The sequence below is a fragment of the Trachymyrmex cornetzi genome, unplaced genomic scaffold (genome assembly GCF_001594075.2).
Source record: "Trachymyrmex cornetzi isolate Tcor2-1 unplaced genomic scaffold, Tcor1.1 scaffold257, whole genome shotgun sequence".
Lineage (NCBI taxonomy): Eukaryota > Metazoa > Arthropoda > Insecta > Hymenoptera > Formicidae > Trachymyrmex > Trachymyrmex cornetzi.
Window position 1 is genome coordinate 169,947 of NW_017297238.1, and position 19,225 is coordinate 189,171.

The window sequence follows — 19,225 nt, forward strand, 5'->3', positions numbered from 1 at the left end:
CCGTCCGTCGAGTCTCGGGAGAATTTCACGATACCCACTCGACGTGGCCCATCGATTTGAAAGTGTCTTCGAATCCTGAAATCGGGGTGCGCGCGGAATAGCGAGGCGAGGGAATGCTTGAGACAGGATTCAGGAAATCGCACTAAATCCAATTACTTTCGAGACTCCTGGAAGTGATGTATACGAGACATTTCGTGGGGGATATACGAAAAAAAAAAAAAGTTCAAAGTCTGTACCGATTCCTGTCAGAATTATGGGCTTTGCGGTATTTCGAGCGCCGGGTGGCAGATATTGAGAGTTAGATGTGGGAAACTATGAAGAGAGAGAGGATGTCTCGAACCCCGAACGTCGCAATTGTATCGTTGACGAGGAGGCGTCTTGGCGGAGATTTCAGGAATGCGAGAGCACGGATTGTCATTGATGCGAGCATCGAGAACTTGCGGCGAGACGGAATACCGAAACGCGATTATGAACTTAATGCGATTAAATACAGTAAAGGAGAACGTGCGCGAGTTAAGTTCAGCGAAGCGATGGCATTTATTAATGCGATAAATGGTCTCTAGTTTATGTATAATATGTCATTTATAAGCGCTGTGGTTTTATATACAATTGATATAGGGTAAAATCAGGGATTATGGCATACGCTACGAATATGGAATAGTGGCTTATTTTTTAAACAAAGCATTGCAATCTGGCGGCAATCGCTGAAAGTTATTGCAACTGTTACCAAACATGTCATAACGAGCAATGAACTCGGTCCGATCAACCGTTTTGCTACAATTAACGTTTATTCATTTTTGTTACGTCAGAAGATTCGGCAGCTTTTTCTAAAAAGTGTTCTCACAAACCGAAGGTAAGTTTTTCTAATGCTTATATTGCACAGACGCTTTTAATAATGTTGCATGAACAATATTATGCAGATTAATTGCTATTTCAAACTTGTTTTTTGCTACGGAAAGACTTTATTTGTCATATGACGACATGCAGGTAATATGGAATACATCGGGGAGGATTGAGAATATGGAATAGGTTCCATGCATGTAGCAGCTTATTCGTGATCAGATTAGGTTAGGTTAGGTTAGATTACAGCATGTATTCTATATCAGTTTATTTGCGATTTATCAGCTTATTTGCGATTTTTTATTTATCCATGCGTAATAACGTTCGTAATGATGCTATTATATTTTCTGTGTATTGTACAATATATATATATACATATATAAATTGAACAGTTTATATAAATAAACAAATTTGGACTTCATTTATCGTGTTATTTATTACTATGGTCAAAATTTCATCGGTATTCCATATTATATCCCATTTTTTAGACCCCCCCCCCCATTTTCTCACTTTTGACTCTTTTATTAATATTGACGTTGGACTTAAATTTTGGCGACTTTCATTTATTGGATGTTGTAGCTAACATATTCCTCAAGAGTTCTGTGTAAATTTGAAGTCTTCATATGCATTTATATCGGAGCAATGTTAATTTAAAAAAAGCTTTTCCATAATCCCTGCTTTTACCCTATATGTTGTAAAATCAATATATTTTACAATAATCAAAACACAATACGCGCATGTAAAATAGCCGGATATGCGTCGTTAGATTATTTTAAAAAAACCTACTTCATTATTATTCTAATATGGAATAATCTGGAGAGAAAATCAATAGTTATAATCAATCGAGAAAATATCAGACAGATGAAAGATTTTACAGAATTCTTATGTTTATTTTAAATTTGCTCTCCTATATTTTAGACTGAAAAATATTTTTATTATTTATTCATTTTAAGATAAAATTCAAATCCTATGATCTGAAAGATCCGCATATTTTATTAGGGGTTAATAGATCATAATTAATGAAATTCTCTTTCAAGCGCATCGCTTAAATTTCTCATAAAACGGATTATTCTGCACATAGTGGCCTATGTATTATACTTATGATAATATTAGCTGGAAAAATTATGAATAAATTATATAATCAAATTACTCTAATTACGTTACCATGATAAATAAGATTTTTAATACAATATAAATTAGCTTAAATAAATTGTACTTACATTATAATTTCGTATTAATAAGAAATATTAAAATTTTCTAATTTTTTACTTCATTATTCTAGTTTTCTTATTTTTTGTAGATAACAATTTAAATATATGAAAATATATCATCCTAGGAAAATGTATAAACAATGAGTACTTATCGTCGACGATAAAGAGAAGGTATTAAAAGTGCTAGAGAAAAGAATGTATACTTTCTTGTAAAATAAAGTTGCGAACGTGCTCATTTTTACCGGTGTCCGCTCTTATTTTCAACGATCTTGACGTAAGCTTTTTAGCAAAAATTAGATGTAAATTTTACTTTGTGACGTATTCTTCCCCGTCTTAAAATTGATTAAAGTTAATTTCACTCTACACCGCTCATTTCCTCCGTGTAGTTACGCTTATGAACGAAATAAAAGCTGTTCTTCCTCAATTTGCCTACTAAGAGAATAATCTCGATTATGATTAAACGACGAAGCAGATGCGTTTCAGTGATCGATGAACAAACGTCATTTAATTTCCCTTAAAATAGCATAACTGCAATTCTACTGTTTTCCAATATAACTCTTTCTAACTAATATCAGGACGGACGGTCGAAACGGTGAGCCTAACTTTTTCCTTGAAACAAACGTCAAGCAAATTTTGCGTGATAGGGAAACGCCGATAATCGAGTTGTCGCCGACTTTAACCTTCAATAAACGAAGGCGGGATCTCAATGGCTGATACACAGAGTCTTACTTAACGATCTTGAACGCGAGATCGTAGATGTCGATCATCGTTAAAGCGATAAAGCGCTTTCACTTAACTTAATCTTTGAGATAATGGGTGTTAAGGTGAACTAGTTCGTTAGGGATAGAACGCCACATTGGAGAAGACACAATTTGGCCTAACGTCATGTTTCTAAACTGAAAGTAGAAGATGCTAACCCGCTTTACTTACTCATGTAGATCCTGTATTGATTTTTTTCTGCCTCGTAAAAAAACTGTGCAATATTAATGCTGCCACTAAAAATAAATTTATCTCCAGAAAATTAAGAAATCTTAAATAAATTAATTTCGTCATTAGATTTCTTTCATAAATATAATTGTTGCTTAATCATCTCAACTAGAAAATAATGTAATAAGTGCATTACTATGTTGTACTTTTCCACTGCGCTAATTTAAATGTTAATTAATCTTAAATTTTTAATTTTAAGTTGTTAATTACGTTATGTGCACTCACAAACCAGGGAGAAAGAAAGAGAAAGAAAACAAACAATATACGATTCTCTATACGCAGAGATCTTTGTGATAAGTGCAGCTATAAAGCAAAACACCACGCTCTAATAAGTCGAGTCGAACAAAGTTCAACTCAGTCTTTTTGCAACACGGCTATTTTTCGCCACAGGGCAAACGGCATTGCGATAGTGGACGCAAAGCTAACTCTTCTCCCACAAAGCTGCATTGAACTCAGCAAGCGTAACGAACGTGCAATGTGGCGCGCCGTGAACACGAAAATTAGCTGGTAGTTAGGTAGCAATCGTAAAACTTGTCGGGCTGTTGGATGCTCGGACGCATTTTTGGAAACCGCGGCGTATTTTTCGGTGTGATAGACATACGCGAGTACAAAACAACCAAATCGTCACGCAGTCGTGACTTGAGCGCGGCTGATGAGCGGGAGGACGCAAAAGTACCGGGACGATCGTCCTCATGAGTGCACTTTGCGTTCCCTGGAACGATATCCAATCCCTCCTCGTTCAATCCCCTCTAACCAGCGCAGCTTCGCCCCTTCACTCCTCGACGTCCTTATCTACTCCCGCCGCGTAACTCGAAAAGTTTTCCTCGGTCGCAAGTTTCGCGGCGCGCCGCGCCACACCTCTTCCGCACAGCCGAATCCTGTGTACCTTACGCGAGAGCTCGACTTATTCTCGGGTAAACTCGGATCGGTTTGCGGCTGTTCGCGGAGTAACTTCGCGGATGATGATTATGCGTACGAGGGAGGTTTGGAACTCATATTCGTTGAAAGTTCGGTGAGCGATACGTGCAATATGATCCAAAAATATTAAGTCTCAATCAATACAGAGCCTTGATAACCGATGGTAACTCTTGAGATCACTATAATCGTCGGCACGATCGTTCTTAAACGCTAAGCGCCGATAAAACCTCCGCAAACGTCGACTGATGGCGATTCGTCAATTTCGGCGGTACATTGCCTGACAAATTGCAGCAATACCAGCAGCAGCTACCCTTGCTGGCAGCCCTCTCCAGCACTCCAGCGTCTTGCGTTCATTTCGCTCGAGTATCTTCGCCGGTCCGGAATACGTTTACGTGAACGGCAATCGTTCCCGGCGTTCCTGCGGAAGGGATGAGATCCTGTGGAAGCTTCTCGGTCCACAATGGATCCTCGCGAGTGATTTTCCAACCAATGCACAATGGTCTCTCTGTCGAAATCGTTTTGCACTTTGCTGTGGTTTGGCTCTTACGCCAATTTATTCCTTCCGGTCGGGAATGTTGCATCATTCGAGAAAATTCGAGGATATATGGAAACTTCCTTTTCTATCTTGCAAAAAATCCTGTTGTGAGTTGCGTTCTTCCTTTCTTAATAGTTATTTCTAGAAATAAATTATTATTTAGTGCATCTAATGTTTAATCTGTTTGCGAATTTATATAAATATTTGATATTTGGTCCATTTGATTGGATATTGACTTTATTGTAATTAGCTACAATCTTGAAGAAACGGTTACTGACCCTTTTAAATTGTATTAAAATTTTCTTCACATATCAACACACACAAACAAAACATTTTTTTCTTCTCCTCTCTTCAAATCTACACAATCCAAATAGATTCTTCGCGTTCAAAGCGCTGGCAGTCTTATGTGGACTTTGACTTTGTCATATATCTCGTTGCAGTGGTTATTTTTATAGGAAGAGGTTGTAAACCCTTGTCCAACCTCCATTCTGGAAGACTGAGTTTGTTTTAAAGCTTATTTATTGTTGTTATTGTTTGGAGATTTCTGTTCCCCAAGGGACGATGCGGCACCATTCGATTTGTTTATTCTCGGTTATCTTGAGATTAAGTTTATGTTTCGGGTAATTTGTTTCTATCGTAGAGGAATATTTTTCTATTAACAAATTTATTAATAAAATGTATCACAAGATCTCATTCAAAGGTGTAATAGATATAATTGCAGAAGAATAATTTTAGAGAGAGAGCTTTTGCATGCCAAAGTGTAATTGATAACCTGAAATATATATTCTGAAGGTACCATATGGTATTATTGAGGATTAACAGTTGCGGGATCAGCGAAGCATATCGGCAGAAATAAAGCAAATACGAAGTGGCCATTGTTCGTCGATCTGACGAGCGGTGAAAGCTAACGGGATCGTTTCCTCGGGCGTTACCCGAATGTCTACCGAAAACCGATTCTATATCCGCGATAATGGCAGAATAATCAATCGCGGCCGTCCGTAACGTTCCGTTTGCCGCCATTCGTATTGCAACCCGTACTGTGAAACATCGACGCTTTTGGCGAAACACACGCCTAATCTAATCTAAGTGCGAAGCGTGCGCGAGTGCGAAATGGTAGGCAAACTAAATAAAGCCGGGCCAACTCGTAATTGAAAAATATTGGCGCCTTGCGTTAACCCGCTAGGCGAATACGGAAATCAAGCGGCGAAACCAGCCGGATCCGACACATATTTTTTCATTACTCCTTGCACGCGTTCCCACCTACGTGGCCGACGGCTCGCTGGAGAATCGCATTACGACGTGTTTGCCTGGTCTTTTTCCAGACGGAGAAAAAAAAGAGGAAAAAGTGGTAGCTATTGATCGTAGCAATCGCGTACCAAATCTGAAAATCGATTCTACAGAAATCCATGCGTCCATCATTGTGTCATTGATATTGAAAACGAGAAATGTAATATTTTAACAGAATTTTGACAACGCGACGGATTAAAAATTTTATAGTAACAATCATTCAATCGGACGATGAATAAAGCCAGAGAAAATTAATTTTACTCTGAAATCTCGGATAAAACTCGATGGGAGAGAGAACCGTATGTACCTTTATATAATCCGAAATATTTTATTGAATTGTGCACAATTCGCACAATATATCGATTAATGTTCCTTAATAACCGACACAATAGACGCTGCTAGCTTCAGTAATGTGAACTTCCGCACGAAATTGCTAGTAGAACCATGCTGCTCATAAGTCCTCGTTAAACTCTCTCTAGATATCGTTTTTTTCCTGTTTTCTTTCTTTTAGCCTGGCAAAACGACATCACCGATTTTCTCTCGCCTTTTCGACGCTTCGAAAGGAGGTACACACCCTAGACAAGAAAACTTTTCGGCTAATGAGAAACGGACCGCGAAGCTGTCCGTAGGAAATTAACCGTGGAAAACTTGAATTTTCATCGTAAATTCGTTCTGAGGATTAAGGGGATTAAATCTTAATTGCGACTAGATGAAAAATGGCATAAAATATCTGCGCGCAATAATTTACAAGTTATCACGTAGCTCTTCAGAGAATTAAGAGCAATTTCAGATTTTTTAAAATTAATATTAACTTTAACGCAAAGTTATTTAATAAACGGAAGAACTGAAAAGAGTTTTGGAAACAAATTAAATGGATTTTATTGCTGTATATTGTAAAAGATATAATTCTATTTTTATTAAATTTGAAAGATAAAAAAGCTACGGTTAAGATATATCCTATTGAAAATAAGTAATAATGTAATATTGTGTGAAACATTGTTGAAAAATCGGAGATATCTAGGTACAACAACTTATACAAAATCAAATACTAGAAACACAAAGATGCTCCTTGCAGTTTGGTAATGTGATAATTAAACAAAGTCCTCGCAAGCGAATTTCACAGTCGCTGAAAGAGCAGCTTATTAAACCGAACGTTTCGCCATTTGCATATTTAAATTTCCATTTCCGCGGAGCTCTTGCCCGGGTAGAACCACCAGGTTAGATAGGAAAACCGCGAGAAGCGACCTTTTATCTCACTTCGTACCTTTTATCACCAGGTGCATTGATCTCTCTGCTCCTCACCGAACCGCCTCCTGTTTACTTTCAAATCTATGAGAATCAACCTTTGACTTGTTGAACGGTATCGTTCAAGATTTCCTTTGTTCAATAATATTTAAATGTAAATAGATAAAAATTATCTTTAGACTATTTATAAATAGTTTAATTAATTCAGCTTTATAAATAAATACGCAATTATTTTCCTTATTTGAAATATTTTCTATTACAATTTAGTAAAATAGAGATTTTGTTTTACTGACAAACGGCTTATCGACTTTTCCTGTAATTTCGAATAATTTTAGTTGCTTACAAGATTAAAACTTTTTTTTTTATACAATAGTTCTGTTATATCAACCGTAAAATTAATTAAATCATTCGTTAAGGGAAATGGCCCTCCGTTATTCAGTGAGCCGCACCAAGCTGTTGAAGGTCGCTTAATTAAATATTCAAAAAACAATATGTACCGTGGCGGAGATAACGACCACTTTAAATGATTGGTCCACCGCGGTAATTACAGTCGCCCTCGGGTGTTTAAATTAATAATTAATAACCACCGACGCGTTGTACCTTTGTTAACTAACGCGATCGTAATCGCTAATTATTTCGACTCTGTGACTGCTAATTCAATAAAATTTAGAATTAGCTCGTTTTAACTGTTTAAGCTGTCGGAAATATATTTTCTGAAACGGCATAATACAATGGCATAAAAAGTACCGGAAAAGGCGAATATCTTGTTTTGTAAAAAAAAAAGCTTATGACAATTATTTCGCGTCCCGTTCACTGAAAAGAAAATATTTGACAACAAAATAGTTGCGTTAAAATAAGAGACACGTGGTTTCTGCGTGAATTCGATAGGAATAAATACGCGCTACCAATATCGAATTATTATTTCTTGCGTTGCCCGCTAATTGAATAAATGTTTCTTTTACTACCTTTTACCTTTGATCAATTTATCAGATGTAAAATGTAATCGTTCAAATCGACTGTTTTATTCCACTTAATGAAGTGACAACGTGCTTTTATAAATAAAAGCGTAACATATTTATAATCATTCGACAGGTTTATATTACGAGATGCTTAATAAAATTATGATTAGAGTAACTCCGGTATATACGCCGCCCCTATCAGAAACTTAATTTATTAAGTATTATTATTAAGTACTATATGTTTAAAGTAAACGAACTATATCAGTAAAAACTTTGGACTGTCTACTATTATGAAAAAAATATTAGAAATCCGAAATATTTATATTTCGTATCAAAAAAATGAACTTTTTTAAATCCTTGCATTTTTGCCGTATATCCCATAGGGGTATATGGCTACTCATAGGAGGAGGGGGAGTATGTATGATTCATAAAAAATTTACAAATAACGCAAAATTTATAAATAAGACGTAAAATGACACAATAACTTATAAAATGCGTTTATAAAGTTTTATTAAGGAATCAGAATGATATAAATATGTATATGAAGTAATAAATAATAATTACAACCTCCCCAGATGTATTACAAGTGTTATAACATGAGGTACATATTTCATGTAATGCCTTTATTGTATTTGTTATACAACACGCTTTACTATTCCTCTACACTCATGTATCATGAAATAAGCACTAAGTCTTTTGCACGTTCTACAGTAATCATTTTATGTAGATCATAATTTATGATGGCGCTACTTAACACAGTGACAAATCGATTCAACTCACAATAATTTCATTAATATTAACAGCAAGAAACTGAAATCATAACACAATATAACATAAAGGCATGTAACAGAGTAGTTGCGGGGAAATTACCCCTACTCCTTCTATTTTTTCTGACTTTTGCGGCGTAAATCTCAGCGCGGCATATTTGCCGCGGCAGAGTTACCCTATTTATTCAAACGTTTTTACCATTCGAGATAATTTCGTTTCGTATGATACTATGTGACGATTATCTACGGATTTTCTCTCTGAACAATCTTCGTTACTCTAAATCAAGGACACCTGTTCGTAAGCACATCGTATAGCACACTTGCGCTGGTGTGGTGGCACCTTTATCCAAGCCGTTAGTTACGGACGCGACTCGCGGTGTGTCAGTAACAACAGGCACCCACGAAGTTTGCCCACCTGTCCTGATAATGTCGGTTAATATCATGTAAATTGTAATTAATATTCATGGGGTTAATTCGCTACCGCGGTCGGCCCGACGCCGTTGCCGCCGCCAGGACGAAGTTTTAGCGAAAATTTACGGTCACCGCGAAACATATTTCGGACGTACCGCAGGTACTGTTTAGTTACAGCCCTACGGACCGGTTTCATTCGAATAAATCACGTCGATCTTCAAGACGGATTTTCACAAAATTATCAATTTGTTGCTTGACTGGCGTAATTGCTTATAGTTAGACATAAGCGTGAAATCACGTTAAAATAATAAAGAAGTAAAAAAAAGTAGACAAAAATAGTAAGTAAAAAAGTGCAGCACAAATAATGGTATATAACATGTAATGTTTCTAAAATATCTCTGGTAAAATGTATTGTTATTCATATATTATATGACAAAATATTAAACTTATAATAGCGGTTCTTCAAACGCATTTGCCTACGAGAAGAAAATCCTCTAACGTGATCGAAAGAACGTTCTGTTTTAATGAAATAATATAATTGAAAACTTCCCAGCGGGGAGTTTCAGAATTCCCACGTGACGTAAGAACACGGCGACGGGGCAATGTATTAATTTCCGGTAACGCATTTTCCGATGATTAAATTTCCGAACTACATCGCCCGCGCGCTCTTTTCGCCGTTAGACTATTACGGTCAACTCGCGCGCAACAAATTAGGCACAGTGCAATTAATTAAACAACACGTAACATGTACCGTAGTACTTGGCGCAAGCAAGCGGACGCGGACGCGAACGCCTCTCTCCTCCCTCCCCTCGTGAAATTACATTTGCGACGTAGACGGAAAATAATTTGCAACGTTAACAAGAATTCGGAATAGAGGGTCATTAGCATAGCTTGGACGCACGTATAGCGTACACGTAGTGACATACGCAATAGTACATATGCATTAGTGTGGTTGTTCTTCTTCGTTTAAGGGAGATGTTTACATATAATAGCAACGCGTTTAACTTAGTACCGTAATTAAAATAATGGCGCGATGCAAATTACGTGAGGCATTGCGTTATAATATTACTCGAGAAATGCTCCTCGCAACACCATTGCATTACGTATTTCACTCAGAGCGAGAGAGCACTCTCTCCGGCCTCGGATAAAACGTTATCCGCAAAAGCGGTTTTTAATATCCTTCGTGATCGTGCGCGTTGTGCCTGAAAGTGAATAAATTGCACTTTGGTACGATGGAACGCAAGACTAAAGAAAAGTAATTTCCGATCGTACATATGATATCGACATTTAACAGAAACTTTATTAACAGGTACATTCGATGTCCGCAACGACCTCGCAGCCATGGAAATAAATGCAATTTTAGTTGCAGTATATTCTCGTCCTTTCACAATTATGGTAAATAAATAAATGTACCTATACGAGTATATTTATTACACCGGATAAATAAAAACAAAGTGTCGATTTTTATCGACAAAGTGACGATGAAGTGATAAAGAACGATGTATCTTTCAAAGGTGTAAGATATTTTTAGAAAAGAATATATTTATCGAATATATAAGATTGTCCTTTTCAAAAAGAAAGAAGGACGTCTGATCACTTATAGATAAACAAGTCAACAAGTTACGAACGCAGAAAACAGGTTTCGCTATTAAAAAGAAACTGATTCTATATGATATATCGTACAATTTACGATGCAGCTGTTGCTTCGCGAGCGTATTTCGCATCGCATTTGGATTCTAGATTTTTCGTCGGTACTCGTACTCGCAAAGAAAACTACTAACTCTCGAATCTTATACTCGTAAAGAACGATTCGTTTCCGTGTGGATCGGAGATGTTCTATAGAGGTGCTCCTTTCTCAAGTGAAAGGAAAGAATGGAAGGATCGCTAGCTAGGATCCAGGATAGCTAGATCGTGATGTCGTGGCCTTTAACCCGTCATGTTTTATCAAGGACTATACCATGTTATGATGCGCGCGACCGTACCCGCAGTAAAGGAAAATGACACGGAACATTTACGGCCACGATTCGCCGACGCATTACCGCAGCCTATCTGTCTCGATCGACGAAACGCCGCTGGCTGTTACTCTGTCGGTGCCTCGGGGACCAGCGTACCATACCCTTTTTATATAGCGGATATAACATACCCTCCAGAGATGTTACGTTTAAACGCTCGTTTTTCTTTTCTTTTTTACATTTACTTTGCGTATATTTTTCATTTTCTCCGATGGCAAATATCGCGCTGATAAACGAGCCACCGATCGTGTCTCTGAACGTAATAAATCGTACGTGTCCTTTGCAGGACAGTTTGCGATAAAACTTCCATTATTGCAGAGACACATCGTTGATAAGCTATTATCTTTTTAAATAAAATAAAAAAAAAGGAATTGAGCATTTTTACACGGCAAATATAACTTTGCGTAAAAAGGCGGGCTATTGCAAACTACAATTATATATAATAAATATGACTCACCACTGATCGCGTGGATCGGGCAAAGATCTGTGCACAGAGATTAAATCACTGACGTACTGATTAAACGCGTTATTGAGCCAGCCATCGTCCACCAGCTTCTTCGTCTGCGCGGACATGTTGGCCGGCAATATCACGGGTCTGCCCATCTCACCGGGTGCAGCAGTATCCGGTTCCCGTGGTATATCCAACACTCCACCACCTATAGAATCTAAAAGCCATCAAAGATGAGTGACATTGTATAAAGTTGGCACGTGATTGAATATTTTATGCATTACGTCTATTAATTGTGAATTATATACTCTTAAATTTATCTCGAACCGTCAAATTAGGTAGAATTAAGATTATAATATTTAGTCATTAATTTATTGAATCCTTATTAAAATGTTATAAAAACTATTGTCATATATCAATCTTCGAAAATGTCATGAAATATATGTGTAAATAAGAAATAAAAGTTATATAATGCTTGAACATTCCTTGCAGGAATATTCCTTTTAAAAGATATATCTTGTTTAAAAAATTATGCTTCCGTTTTAATTTTATCTCATTTCGATCTCTAGCGCAGTTCAGAATCAAAATTACAATTTTTATCGAATAAATTTTCAGGATCAATAATTGGAAAAAGGAGACTGGCGATATCGAATCGATATTATCCTATTGATGACAATGTTTAAAAAATTATTACGTTTCAAAGATTAACAAGATTTATAAGTGTAACCTGATATCGCGAAGAGAACTCTCTTAATTAAAGTTAGAACTGTTAATAAATTGAGAAAGACGTTATCACGCTGTTTACGCATCGACGAGATAAAAAGGTAAATGAAGCAATATAGTGTGACCCTACTCGTATTTTGTCGCGTTCCGGTTTAGTTTCAGCTAATTTTCATTCCGCTTCTCGTTTCGTCCGAATAGCGTCTGAATATAATGCTTAACGTCGGAGCGCGAGGAGAAACGAGTCGACGCGCTGTGCCGCGTCGCGCGGGAGAAAAAGGGCATCGGGAATTGAATTTTCAGCACATCCACGTCCCCGACGCGCCGGGTCTCGAAGGTACACCCTCTAAGAGCTTTCTCGCATAAACTCCAGTTTTATTTGCCGGCGCCATATTGCCGCGGCATAGCTGCTAAAGCCAACGAGGCAAGTATACGCTCTGCGATATGGTCGGCTGGCTGGGGAACAAAGTTCGGCCCCGGTGTGTACGATGCGGCAATAAAGAGGACGACAAATTGCTTTAGCGCCGCGACCCGGGCCGCTACGAAGTTCGGCGGTGAAACTCGCGTCGTGCATCACGGCTGCGTCGCTGTTACACTACGAGCTTTTCTTGGAGAGGATCCGGCCTGCGCCGTCGCGCCGTCGCGCCGAGAGATCTCCTTTTCCTCTCCGTTCGCGCGAGATGAGAGTCGTCTCAGTTCCTTCTCGGTTCCTTCCCAGTTCCTTCTCAGTGTCGGAACACGCATTCACGCCCGTAAAGGCATTTAAATTCATTAACACGTCATTCCGGGCGTGCGAGCGCGCCAAGTTCTCTGCGAATGTGAGCTCGCGAGAGGCACATCAACCGGCGCGGCGAGACGACTAAGCATCGTTCAGGATCCACACATTTACAGATTCCTCTCTAATACATATATCGCGCTGTTCGCTAGCATGCAATGTCGACAATATCGTCGGGATGATCCATGCATTATGAAAGCCCCATTCGTACTTCGCGTCTGGCAATAAGAGATGAACGCAGCGGGTGAACTCTACCAAAGATTCCTTATTGCGCCTGTGGCATCGCCCGAGAGAACTTTCGTCTTTGAGGATCCTTCGCGTGTACAATCATATACCTATAGCTTTACGTCCGTGCGGTTTGCCTTTATTCCTGCTTCTCTTATGCGATCGACACGCAAGACGCGTAAACGATATAAGCATCGAGTTAAAATAATTTTTTAACATTTTTGTCAAAATAAATTATTTTTCCGTTTTTTTCTTTCTGTTTGATTTTATCGTAAACAAGTTAAATTTCCAACAGATACTTTTTGGAGAATTAATTGTATAGAATTTCTATATAATTTGTATCTATGATAAAATAAGACAAAAATTTTGAAATATTGGTACCAATTTTTAGTGATATTTTACAAAAAATTACTAAAATCCATAGATTTTATATTCGTGAACTTTATATAGAAATCAAATTACACATATAGCGCGTAATTATTAAATGTCATAACCAATGAAGAAAATGTGTAATGATATGTAATAAATTTTCTCTCATCCACCTTATTTGAAAAATGTTCTCGAAATGTCGGACACAGGTTGAGCCACAGGTGGCTTGCGAAGTAATCAAACATTCTCAGGTATGATTCATGCACAGACCATGCATTCCAAAAGGGACATCTATCAGCTTATTAAGACCTAACTCGCACCTAACCCATACGTGTGTATGTGTTTGTGTGTGTGTACGTGGCGTAGGGTGTCTGCCTATTAAGCCGTTTCCTAACAGACGTGATTCATGTAGCAACTCATAATACACCTACGTCACATCGGCAAACGATAAAGAATACGATTTTAATCACAGAGAGAGAAAGAGATGTGAACCCTTTATCTCTCTTCAGCTACATGCAAAACGATCATTTTAATTTACATCACACATTCTTAACAATCCAACAAATTAAATTAATTTTCCAACAAACTTAAATAAATAAAAAAAAAGAGGGGGGGGAGGGGGGGAATTACCTTGCTTTAGGCCGACTTGATTGATCTTCGCCCTGTTGTTAATAGCATTACCAGTCGACTCTTTTCTAAACGGCGCCGCGGGTGGTACAAAGCCATTGGCCGCTTGTTGCGGCATCGCGACGCCCGACGGTGCCAATCCCTGAACGGCAGCCGCCGCCGCCCGATCCTCCGTATAGAGCAGGAAACAGACGGTCACCCACACGGCGGTTGCTAGTACCGCCACCTTCAGCCACAGCGACCTTCTCCTGGGAAAACCCATCCTTCCGCCACTCTTCGATCCTTCCTTTATGCGCCTGCTGCGATCGACACCTTCCCGCGCTGCGATTATCGTACTTCTCGTGCGGCCTCGAAATGTCGTGTTACCTCAGCAACATCCTCTCGCCCCTCTTCGATCTCCCGCCGGTCGGCTCTCGCCGTGTGACGTCGAAAGGTCCGGGCACCTAAGCTAGTTCCTCCTTTCTACGCGATCGAGGACGCTAATTAAACGCCCGGGTGGAGAGAGAGAGAGGAGGTCCGCAGGAGACGCGTTCCTTTCACGAGCAATCACGCTAGGAATTTCACAGCGAGAGCCTCGGCTCCTGAGAACGATTCTTTATCCTAATCAAAATGACTGACAATCATTGACGTGCAAAATCGATAGCTTTCCTTTCTTTCATAGTACATGTGTTTATCAACCGTTTCAGCGAAACTGTTCTTCACAATTGATCACTCTCTCGATACTGTTGCGATAGATGTGAGATAGGATAGATCTCTCTAAATTGTGCAAAACTAATTTTGCACTAGATATAGTTGCAAATGTCTACCAGTTTTTAAACAAGGCAGAGTTTTAATAATGTAATGTTATACGTTTATCAATCGATATGTCGCATTTGGTTCTCCGTTATGCCAATGTAGAATGGCGAAATGGTTTTCCATCAATATGAATTAGTGTTGTAGACGCTGGATATAATTTTTTATATTTTAACTAATACTTGTATATGTGCATTACGATATGTATTTTCGGATTAAGCAGTTTCTCAACGTCACCGCATTCTTGGACCTGCAATCATAAAAAAGTGGACATATTAATGAACAGAATCTAACTCGGTATATAACGGCTAAAGTCTTATCAAATATTAAAAGGTTCCAATTCAGACAAGTCTAATCTACTTACGAACTATCTTTTCAAAAAGAGCACTCACGTGCTCATTCAAAATTAAAACTTTCACTTAAGCTCGTTTAATAATTAGTTTAAACTTAGACTAAACATATATATATATTTTATTATAATATATATTAAAATTATGCATTAAGCGGCAAGTATTGGGGATATTTTCATTTTATATTGGATTATTTTATTTAAGATAACAATTTATATAATTTTTATAGTGTATGCAATTAATCATTTAAAAATGCGGAGTTACAATCCTGCTTGTTTTAATAAAATTCTGAATTACAGCCGCTGCAGAATATTATTTAATTTTTGACATGCTAAGATAATTGGGACAAGCAATAAAATAAATTCTATACCTTCTTGTTATCAATTATTCAAAGTTCTGAAGTATCAAAACTGACATAATAACGATATATACGAATATCCACGAAATATTTAGTCAAACATCTTCCATTTCTTTATTTATTCAATAATTCGTTTGGCAGACTTGAAGCAATTTCGAAACAATTCGTTAAATACGTTTTCTAGAATCACGAATAAATCAAAGATTTTATTGACATCTTGCTAATTTTATTAATAATATAATATATTTTTAGGCTATGTGTGATAAAATATTATTTAACATAAAAAAATAAATTAAAAAATTTATACAATTTTTTAAATATAACTACATACATTAAATACAAATAGAAATAATCGGATATTGCAAATATAATTCGAATTTCTAAAATATAGGTACTCTACAATTTATTTATCTTACTAATAAAATAGCATTACATAAGAATAGCATTATATAAGATAATGCAGTGAGTGCAAAAAGTATTCGTACAAAAAAAATATTTTTTAAAAAAACTTTATTTTTAAAAAGTAAATATTATCCAGCGAGAAATGAGTCATCGAATTGATGTCGAATCGATATAAATACAATGATTTCAACATCAATTTGACGTCTAATTGACGATCGTTGGATAATTAACAATTTATTCGTAAAGAATAAAATAGACTGTATGTTTCTTAAAATTATATACCAAAAAGATGTGCATTAATTATACAAAAGATATCATCTAAAAAATAAGCGAAAATTAAAAATTGTATTGTTTGAATGCTCAAAAAGTATTCGTACAGACGAGAAATTTAGCTTCTAAAATCAGAAATATATACGAAGCTCGTTTGTTTGTGTAAGAATAGAATGTGTTCATTGTATAAAATTGCTAATTAATGTTTATTTTCTACAAATAAGGCTTTTTTATAACAAATTTCCTTGTGCGAAATACTACGAATAGCTTTTTGCTCTCACTGTATATGCAGAAATACGATCAATTTGGGAATTAAGAGAATAATTATAAATTTGCGTGCTCGTTAGATCTACGATCCACAGTTTAGTTGTATCTAAAACACGTTCTTGCAAGTAACCCGACGGTAAGTAATCGGAAAATACGTGCGTCCCGGGGCTTTATTAACTTTGTATTAAATTAGGAAATTAGGAACTTTCAGTTACGCGACGCGGTGGTGTGCTTGTAACGATGTTGGAACGGTATGTAGATTTACACATACGAAAGTAACGATGATAACGCTCATGATCTCGACGTGTTAGCTATTTGATACTCATTACCCCCCAAATGGATCCTTTTTTCATCGTAGAAAATAGTATCAGTCTAGAAATTCACAAAAAAAAAAACGAATCAGTGCAAGAATCGATGTTACGATAGTCATCTAATATTATCCATCATTTTCACACGTCGAGCCTACTGTACGGAATGATTATATTGCTGACATGACAAGCGATCGAACGCAGATAAGTGGACACGCGCGGTACTACCGTTGTATTATGCGCAACGCATCGCCTCGCGTGGAAAAGTTGGCTGTCACCGTGTGCACGCAATCTCGCAGATTGTGCAAAGTTGTCTGCTCTTATCGGAGAATCGAGAGCTGCATTCGAAAAGATCGAAGCCTGGTGGGATAACGATGAAAAGACCCCGCCACGGGCACATCTCGAGAGAGAGAGAGATTCGGGAACGGGACGTGAAAAGCTCCGGGCGAAGAAGCTCGCTCGCGTGTGTCACGCTCTTTTCGGGCGCGCCAGAGACGTTTGCTATTCATAGGCGGAGAAAGGTGCATGCACGTTTTAACGTCGCGTTTCGACCGTAACCGTATCGTGCGAGCCGTAAAGATGAGCTGCGACGGATGCATCGAATGGCGATGCATCGACGGACGTTATGACGGGAAAAGTGCAGTTAAGCCAGCAGCTTTTCATCACCAAGAATGAGCGTCGCTATACTCACGAAAAATTGCATCCATTCGTCTTATGAATACCATCGCTCGGAAAGAGAGAGAGAGAGAGAGAGAGAGAGAGAGAGAGAGAGAAATTTATAATGTATACATTTTTTGATGAAGTTTAGTTCATTGTGCTGTTGAGACGATATTAATAAACACAATATAACTTGTGTGTGAAACGTACATTTTAATAATGTCTAGCTAATCGCGTTGTTAATTGTTAACGGACACAGTGAAACTCGCAACTTGGTGGATTTTTATCTTACAGAATAAAAGTGCGCGTTTCAGATGAGATTTACGACGAGATTATACTGAAGATAGGAGTAATTTAACTTTTTGTAAACATAGATTAGAATCGAGATATCCGCGAGGAACAATCTCACGATATTGCGAAGATATCTTCTCAGCCGGTATAAAGTAAGAGGACTTCGCAGATCATACTATCTTACTCAGACGGCGCGAGAGGCCTTCTATTTCTGAGTGAGTGGAGGGAACATTGTCTCGAATAGACACACGTGCGAAAGCAGTGTGTGCTCTGGAGAAACGTTAGTGAGAGAGTAGCCTGGCTCTGCCAGAACCGTACGTAGCAAAGTGGCATGGTCGCTTTTTAGTGGTCGTTACTATCGGAGACACTTTTCCGTAAAAGAGTTTACTACTTCTCGTCTCTAAAATGCTCAGGCCGATGTATCGGTCTGAAAAACCTTCTTTTTCTTTCCTTTACGATCTGGCAGTAAATATACTGTAAGCAGCATAAGTGTGGCATCTCTCCTGTCGTGGTATCTCAACAATAGGAAAAAAAAAAAGAGAGAGATAAGTGCAGAATTTATTTTGCTGCGAAATAAACTGCTCCGTGATCTGGGAAGTAAAGTCTGCTGCTAATGTTGGGCATAAATAAAGAATCAACATAACTAAATGGTAAGAAAGAATGATCGCGATATAAAGAAAACGTACAAAACTGCGGAAGGTGGATTTAATTTACTGTAGAGTAGAATGAAAATAAAAAGCTTTAAAATAGCAGCGAAATTAAATGAGCTCTCTGAATGAAATTGCAGAAACAACTGACACACGCCGTACCGCGTGTTACGGTTCGAGACTGAAATATTTCTTGGACTACATAAAATATAAGCTTCTCGTTTCCTTCTTCACGTATCTACATATTACATCGTTTGTATCGAATATAGCTGTGCATAAATAACAGAACTAACTGAAGACATAATTCTGCAATATTATCCGAAATGAAAGCGTTTCCTTTCCCGATTTAATAAAAATGTGTTTACGTATATAAAGAGTCGTAAAGAGCCAAGAGATATGAGAACAAAATTATTCAATTCACCTCTTCTTCTCTCGGTTTAGAATGTCGATAGACAACACTAGTTGTGTATACCTAATCCGTGACCAAACGAAATAGAGTAGACATAAAAAGAGTATATTTGTCATTTCTAAAAGTTTGCTTTCGTAA

The 19,225-nt window shown here is 37.6% G+C and overlaps 1 protein-coding gene and 1 long non-coding RNA gene across 4 annotated transcripts in view; both read right to left on the reverse strand.

The window, feature by feature from the left end:
• Pgant9 (polypeptide N-acetylgalactosaminyltransferase 9) overlaps window positions 1-15,117 on the reverse strand; it is a 76,924-nt gene extending 61,807 nt beyond the window's left edge. For all 3 annotated transcript variants that reach the window (XM_018508218.1, XM_018508217.1, XM_018508216.1), the window contains exons 1-2: window positions 14,340-15,117; window positions 11,630-11,837 (exon numbers count right to left, since the gene is read on the reverse strand). In XM_018508218.1, the coding sequence (XP_018363720.1) occupies window positions 11,630-11,837; window positions 14,340-14,598 (467 nt within the window). In that variant the 5' untranslated portion in view covers window positions 14,599-15,117. The remainder of the gene's footprint in view (window positions 1-11,629; window positions 11,838-14,339) is intronic.
• A 10-nt stretch (window positions 15,118-15,127) lies between these two features.
• The window catches only part of LOC108761608 (uncharacterized), a 158,190-nt gene continuing 154,092 nt past the window's right edge, over window positions 15,128-19,225 (reverse strand). Inside the window, exon 4 of the long non-coding RNA XR_001940130.1 lies at window positions 15,128-15,378. This is a non-coding gene — a long non-coding RNA (uncharacterized LOC108761608). The remainder of the gene's footprint in view (window positions 15,379-19,225) is intronic.